The sequence below is a fragment of the Electrona antarctica genome, assembly GCF_951216825.1.
Source record: "Electrona antarctica genome assembly, chromosome: 4".
Taxonomy (NCBI): domain Eukaryota; kingdom Metazoa; phylum Chordata; class Actinopteri; order Myctophiformes; family Myctophidae; genus Electrona; species Electrona antarctica.
Window position 1 is genome coordinate 54482775 of NC_136809.1, and position 9041 is coordinate 54491815.

Below are 9041 nucleotides of genomic sequence, written 5' to 3' on the forward strand. Positions count from 1 at the left end.
ATAGTTATAAACATATATAGAACCAACATGTTATAGTTATAAACATCTATAGAACCAACATGTTAGTTATAAACATCTATAGAACCAACATGTTGAGTTATAAACATCTATATAACCAACATGTTATAGTTATAAACATCTATAGAACCAACATGTTATAGTTATAAACATCTATAGAACCAACATGTTAGTTATACACATCTATAGAACCAACATGTTATAGTTATAAACATCTATAGAACCAACATGTTATAGTTATAAACATCTAAAGAACCAACATGTTAGTTATAAACATCTATAGAACCAACATGTTAGTTATACACATCTATAGAACCAACATGTTATAGTTATAAACATCTATAGAACCAACATGTTATAGTTATAAACATCTATAGAACCAACATGTTAGTTATACACATCTATAGAACCAACATGTTATAGTTATAAACAGCTATATAACCAACATGTTATAGTTATAAACATCTATGGAACCAACATGTTATAGTTATAAACATCTATAGAACCAACATGTTATAGTTATAAACATATATAGAACCAACATGTTATAGTTATAAACATCTATAGAACCAACATGTTAGTTATAAACATCTATAGAACCAACATGTTGAGTTATAAACATCTATATAACCAACATGTTATAGTTATAAACATCTATAGAACCAACATGTTATAGTTATAAACATCTATAGAACCAACATGTTAGTTATACACATCTATAGAACCAACATGTTATAGTTATAAACATCTATAGAACCAACATGTTATAGTTATAAACATCTATAGAACCAACATGTTAGTTATAAACATCTATAGAACCAACATGTTAGTTATACACATCTATAGAACCAACATGTTATAGTTATAAACATCTATAGAACCAACATGTTATAGTTATAAACATCTATAGAACCAACATGTTAGTTATACACATCTATAGAACCAACATGTTATAGTTATAAACATCAGAACCAACATGTTATAGTTATAAACATCTATAGAACCAACATGTTAGTTATAAACATCTATAGAACCAACATGTTATAGTTATACAAATCTATATAACCAACATGTTATAGTTATAAACATCTATAGAACCAACATGTTAGTTATAAACATCTATATAACCAACATGTTATAGTTATAAACATCTATAGAACCAACATGTTAGTTATACACATCTATAGAACCAACATGTTATAGTTATAAACATCAGAACCAACATGTTATAGTTATAAACATCTATAGAACCAACATGTTAGTTATAAACATCTATAGAACCAACATGTTATAGTTATACAAATCTATAGAACCAATATGTTATAGTTATAAACATCTATAGAACCAACATGTTATAGTTATAAACATCTATAGAACCAACATGTTATAGTTATAAACATCTATAGAACCAACATGTTATAGTTATAAACATCTATAGAACCAACATGTTATAGTTATAAACATCTATAGAACCAACATGTTATAGTTATAAACATATATAGAACCAACATGTTATAGTTATAAACATCTATAGAACCAACATGTTAGTTATAAACATCTATAGAACCAACATGTTGAGTTATAAACATCTATAGAACCAACATGTTATAGTTATAAACATCTATAGAACCAACATGTTATAGTTATAAACATCAGAACCAACATGTTATAGTTATAAACATCTATAGAACCAACATGTTAGTTATAAACATCTATAGAACCAACATGTTATAGTTATACAAATCTATATAACCAACATGTTATAGTTATAAACATCTATAGAACCAACATGTTAGTTATAAACATCTATATAACCAACATGTTATAGTTATAAACATCTATAGAACCAACATGTTATAGTTATAAACATCTATAGAACCAACATGTTATAGTTACAAACATCTATAGAACCAACATGTTATAGTTATAAACATCTATAGAACCAACATGTTATAGTTATAAACAGCTATATAACCAACATGTTATAGTTATAAACATCTATGGAACCAACATGTTATAGTTATAAACATCTATAGAACCAACATGTTATAGTTATAAACATATATAGAACCAACATGTTATAGTTATAAACATCTATAGAACCAACATGTTAGTTATAAACATCTATAGAACCAACATGTTGAGTTATAAACATCTATATAACCAACATGTTATAGTTATAAACATCTATAGAACCAACATGTTATAGTTATAAACATCTATAGAACCAACATGTTAGTTATACACATCTATAGAACCAACATGTTATAGTTATAAACATCTATAGAACCAACATGTTATAGTTATAAACATCTATAGAACCAACATGTTAGTTATAAACATCTATAGAACCAACATGTTAGTTATACACATCTATAGAACCAACATGTTATAGTTATAAACATCTATAGAACCAACATGTTATAGTTATAAACATCTATAGAACCAACATGTTAGTTATACACATCTATAGAACCAACATGTTATAGTTATAAACAGCTATATAACCAACATGTTATAGTTATAAACATCTATGGAACCAACATGTTATAGTTATAAACATCTATAGAACCAACATGTTATAGTTATAAACATATATAGAACCAACATGTTATAGTTATAAACATCTATAGAACCAACATGTTAGTTATAAACATCTATAGAACCAACATGTTGAGTTATAAACATCTATATAACCAACATGTTATAGTTATAAACATCTATAGAACCAACATGTTATAGTTATAAACATCTATAGAACCAACATGTTAGTTATACACATCTATAGAACCAACATGTTATAGTTATAAACATCTATAGAACCAACATGTTATAGTTATAAACATCTATAGAACCAACATGTTAGTTATAAACATATATAGAACCAACATGTTAGTTATACACATCTATAGAACCAACATGTTATAGTTATAAACATCTATAGAACCAACATGTTATAGTTATAAACATCTATAGAACCAACATGTTAGTTATACACATCTATAGAACCAACATGTTATAGTTATAAACATCAGAACCAACATGTTATAGTTATAAACATCTATAGAACCAACATGTTAGTTATAAACATCTATAGAACCAACATGTTATAGTTATACAAATCTATATAACCAACATGTTATAGTTATAAACATCTATAGAACCAACATGTTAGTTATAAACATCTATATAACCAACATGTTATAGTTATAAACATCTATAGAACCAACATGTTAGTTATAAACATCTATATAACCAACATGTTATAGTTATAAACATCTATAGAACCAACATGTTAGTTAAAAACATCTATATAACCAACATGTTATAGTTATAAACATCTATAGAACCAACATGTTATAGTTATAAACATCTATAGAACCAACATGTTATAGTTATAAACATCTATAGAACCAACATGTTGAGTTATAAACATCTATATAACCAACATGTTATAGTTATACACATCTATAGAACTAACATGTTATAGTTATAAACATCTATAGAACCAACATGTTATAGTTATAAACATCTATAGAACCAACATGTTATAGTTATAAACATCTATAGAACCAACATGTTGAGTTATACACATCTATATAACCAACATGTTATAGTTATAAACACCTATAGAACCAACATGTTATAGTTATAAACATCTATAGAACCAACATGTTGAGTTATAAACATCTATAGAACCAACATGTTATAGTTATAAACATCTATAGAACCAACATGTTATAGTTATAAACATCTATAGAACCAACATGTTGAGTTATACACATCTATATAACCAACATGTTATAGTTATAAACACCTATAGAACCAACATGTTGAGTTATAAACATCTATAGAACCAACATGTTATAGTTATAAACATCTATAGAACCAACATGTTATAGTTATAAACATCTATAGAACCAACATGGTAGTTATTAACATCTATAGAACCAACATGTTATAGTTATAAACATCTATAGAACCAACATGTTATAGTTATACATATCTAACCAACATGTTATAGTTATAAACATCTATAGAACCAACATGTTGAGTTATAAACATCTATAGAACCAACATGTTAGTTATAAACATCTATATTCTATAGAACCAACAGCAATGAGTTATAGCTTATAGGCTACATGTATTTTAGATTTCGCTGCTAGTACAGCCTTGTTGATTCTTGAAAGGGTTGGTCGAATTTGTTTCCACCCTTACAGTAATACTACCGATGTTCAACATTAAAGTTGGTGAATAGTGTGGTGTATTCAACTCTCAGTTGGTTGATGATTCAATGCCCAGGCATTCCGTCTATATAAACCACATTTCTGGACATTTACGAAACATTTGAGCTCAAAATATGAATAACTGTATGAGAACATTTAAACAATATATGGTGTATATATACTGTATAGATACTGTACCATTTTCATATTCATCATCAGATCCATCCAATGTGTCATAGACACTTGGGTTGCCTAAAGGTAAACAGAGCATTGGACACATTGGTTAGTGTAGGCTATTATATTGAACATGGTTTCAATCGTTAATTATTCTGCCAATTTAGTAGGAAAAACAAACCTTGACTTGTGGTTTTGTATGTATTTATGTTTGGCTATAAAGTTAGACTGGGGGGGGGGGGGGGTAGGGTTTGGGGTAGAGTGTCGGACTGATGCCGCCGAGAAACCTGCTGCGGACATCGCCTGCTGCGGACATTCCGCGGCTGATGCCGCTGCCGGAAAATGCACACGTTCTCCCTCAATTAGACACTAGTCCAAGTGAGGAGAACATGACAGGGGTCTTCAACAGGGGGTCCGGGACCCCTCGGAGGTCCTCAGAGTTACTATACGCCAAATGTTGACATTAATCACTTGAACCCTGGCATCCCTATTTCGAGGAGAACTTGTATGTGAATTTATTACAAGATGTATTTATATCAGCGAGATGACGTTGCTGATTATTTACCCTAAAATCCATAGACTTTGGCTGGGACGTGACATTTATAATTAGGCTCTTGACAAAAGTCCATAGACTTGGCTGGCCATGCATTGGAGGGGCTAGCGTCCCTCAAAAATAGCAGATATGCCTACAAGCTCACAATGCTTTGCGATGGAAGGCGTTGTGAGCTTGTAGATCAGCTGTTTGCAGCAAAGAGGTTTGGTATAGAGGGGGAAAAGAGCCGACCAAGTACAGAGCCAATGGTGAAGTTTACTATTGACGGTTTAAGTGGTGAAACCAACATTGATGGATAAAGAAAGTTTATGAAGCTACCCATGAAATCTATGCAGAAGTTTAATCTGCAACACACTTGAGCTTGTAGATCAGCTATTTTCAGCATGCAAGTGTAAAATCAGGCATTACGATGCCATCAAGGTACGCCAAAATATCAACTGTAAAAATCAGATGATATTTGGTGGATGGAAACTAGAGTAAAACTACATTTTTCCGGATGACTAAAATAATTATGACTATGACACCCTTACAGTAATACTACCGATGTTCAACATTAAACTATGTCATTTATACGTTAGGGCTGATCTGTGGAAATATAGAACAGTTATCCACCATCCTTTTGCGGAGCCTGGAACAGTACAAATAAATGTTTTGGGTCATGTGATCAGTGACTATATGGCACTGTGGCCCGCCCTATATGGTCAGTTTACAGTTGGCTGATCTCACCTCCAGCAGAAACAGCACAGCCTTCTTCAATGTGAATAATCTAAATCTATATTAACAATAGCAGTAGCCTATACTGTGAATTATGAATGTCTACTGTTCTACTCACTACATGGTATTGATCATATTGATGCAATTATATAGATTTTTTTTTTTTTACCAGAGACTATGATGTTGATGGACTGACTGAGTTCTCCTGATTCAGACTGACACCAATGAAATGCACTCCTCTGATGAACAAACCACATGAAGTAAGTGTCGATGATACAGACATCTCCTACAGAGAATTGCAATGAAGAGAAAAAGGGGTTTCAGTTCAATATCATCTATCCATCCATCTATCTATCTGTGTAAAAAAGCCCTTGAAAACCATAAATGAGTAAACGTATAGATACCGTACATCAATGTTTAAGTTAAGGTGAAAGTTAAAGTCCCCCAAAACCAATTACTTAAGTCAAATGATTACTTCATAAGTACTTCATATTATTATGGTGAAATGATGACATAGATCACTTTCTTGAGTATAAATTAATCTTGATTTAATTCACCATGTGTGATTCCCATAGCTGCACGTTCATCCAACCACAGCTGTTTTTAATTACAGTAAAGCAAAACGTCAGGACTTGGGAAGCGGACACAGTACGCACACATGGCATGCTTATAGGCAATGAAAGACTTATGTTCCACTCCAAATAGGTGGCATTTCAAATACTTATTTCTTCATTCATTTAATGCAATAAATTAAACGTTTTTAGAGCGTTCATGTGCATATTTCAACACTGCGTGGCATTTGAATTAAGAGATTGTGATTGTCATTTTATTATCTATAATCAGTAACATGTGGGTGCTAGTCTACTTACAGTTTGACAAAGACTACAGCTTATCTGAAAGCATTGGATTTGAGGTTCCTCAGTGCTGTTCTTTTTGCATGATTGATTATACCAGTTGACTATAGGCAACATTAGTCTGTCTGACCGTACATACCTCTGATGGTTCCCCACCAGTCATCATCGCAGGTTCCATTCCCTCTCATCCTGGAGTATCCTTTCACAGACCACCCTGGTGCAGGCTTCCCCTCTACCTCACAGCTCAGTGAGATGTACTCACCTAGAAGGAACTGTAATCTTTCAGGACGGACTTTCAGAGACACTGGAATGAAAGAGGGAGAGAGGGTGGGGGGGGGGGGGGGGGGGTAGCAGGGCTTGACATTAAGGCTTGTCCTGTTGTCGGGGACAAGTAATACATCTTTCCGGACAAGTGCATTAAAATTTCACTTGTGACTCTTGGTTTCACCTTTTATGTGACGTTCCTAGCAGCCAACAATATTGTCTGGCATTATTGTCTGGCTTTCATAATAATCACCTTTCCAATATTGTCTGCTCTTACATACTTTTTATTTTGTCCAAATAATACACAGCCATAGATCGGTCCTATCCGCGCACGGTTAGCACTGCAGACTGCAGACTAACCACGTCGGCATTTAAACTTGTAACACAGTAGCAGTACTTAATTCCTAAGACTTGGACTCAGATATTGTCCTCTAGTTTCATTATCCATTTGAAAGTTCTGGCAGAAAACGTGTTTTAAGTCAAATATGACCACTTTTCCACGAGGAAAAGCTGGACTGAAAATATGAAAATTTATTTTGGGAAAGGTCGATGTGTTGCGATTGATCACACCACCTATTTTGTGTGCCCCATACATTTGTGCTTCCTAAATAAAGTGTTGATATGTTCAGTCCTGGAGTCCTGCAATAATTCCGGGCCCCTCGCCGAAGAGATCGATCGAATGGCGTCCGTGTGCAGCTTAACAGGTTGTGAGCCCAAGACGTCCACAGACGTCCTGGGTAATCCCGCTATGTAGTGCCCAAGACGTATTTTTTCTTCTTTTTTTTGTTTTTTTATAAAAAAAAATAAAAAAAAAGAATGTTAAAAGTGGGCACCCTGGGTTACTATTTTGAAAGTGTTGTACTGGGCACACAATGTGTATTGGGTGAGTCAGTCTGCTAACCATGCGTGGTCACATATATGCATCAATATTATACATACATAGGCCTACCCTGCAACAGGGTTGTATTAAACATTAAATTATTTGATTTTGGTGGATTTGAAAATCCCTGAATTAAAATGCATTGTGTATTAATCAGACTAGACCTGTACGTGCCCGTCGCAGTCGGCCACCGGCCTACTTGGGAATGATGCAATTGCTGTGTTGTCAAACGGAAGTCCTCAGTTTTAGACGTGTGTTGCTTTGTCGGCCATGTAACGGTGGCTTGTTGTTAGCCTGGATGCATTTGACACAGCACATAGCTGGAGATCTCTGTGGCTGTGTGTGAAGAGCGCGTGGGAATTAATTACTTGGCAATCAATTCGGCTCACTGGCAGAGCCTGATTGGTTGAGCCTCAATTGGCTGAGGCAGAGGCTGGAAATTGCACAGGTGAAAGGAGTTGGCCTCATTAGGCCCACTGGCAGAGCCTGACCAGAGCCTTTTGTGGTGGTTCTGGAGAATCGTGGGTCCGACTCGATACCGGGCACTGCACTCCCTGTGGGGGTGTGGATCGCGTGTGTCAAATGTGAAGTCGGTGGGTGAAACGGTTCTTGAGTAACGTGCATTGCACACACGTGCACACACGTGGTGCATTTATAGTAAGTAAGTAAGTACATTTTATTTATAAAGCACTTTTCCAAACAAAAGTTACAAAGTGCTGTACAGTGGTCAACAAGGCAATAAAAGCAATCAAATTAAAACACACGATTAATAACACTGTAGGATGTCGTGTCTCACAATCACACTACCCATAATGAAATGCATTGAAGTTGCCTCACCATCCGTTTGACCGAGGACATTTAGCCCTGTATGGAGAGAGGGAGAGAGAGAGAGAGAGAGAGGGAGAGAGAGAGAGAGAGAGAGTGTGTGTGAATTATGTCTATCTACCCACTAATATTAATTATGTTGATCTAATCATTGATGTAATTGTATTGATTTTTTTTTTACCAGAGACCATGATATCGATGGATCGGCTGAGTTCTCCTGATTCGGACTCGCACCAATAAGATCCACTGTCATCACGAAGCAGGAACCTAGCGGTACAGGATCCTCCTGCACAGAATCACAATGAAGAAAGATACTTTCAATCAATCAATCCATCCATCCATCCATCCATCCATCCATCCATCCATCCATCCCTATACCTGTGGTGTATCCCCAGTCATATCTGCAGGTTTGATTCCTGCTCTCACTGGTATTTCTTTTCACAGACCACCCAGGCACAGGCTTCCCGTCTACCTCACAGCTCAGTGACATGGCCTCAAGTTGGAGGAACTGAGATCTGTCAGGGCGGACTCTC

General features: G+C 34.5%; 1 protein-coding gene across 1 annotated transcript in view; it reads right to left on the minus strand.

The window, feature by feature from the left end:
- The window catches only part of LOC306922258 (uncharacterized protein), a 14156-nt gene extending 7423 nt beyond the window's left edge, over window positions 1-6733 (minus strand). The window contains exons 1-2 of the mRNA XM_079499709.1: window positions 6679-6733; window positions 5855-5971 (exon numbers count right to left, since the gene is read on the minus strand). Coding sequence (XP_079355835.1) covers window positions 5855-5971; window positions 6679-6727 — 166 coding nt within the window. The 5' untranslated portion in view covers window positions 6728-6733. The remainder of the gene's footprint in view (window positions 1-5854; window positions 5972-6678) is intronic.
- Between the last annotated feature and the right edge of the window lie 2308 nt (window positions 6734-9041).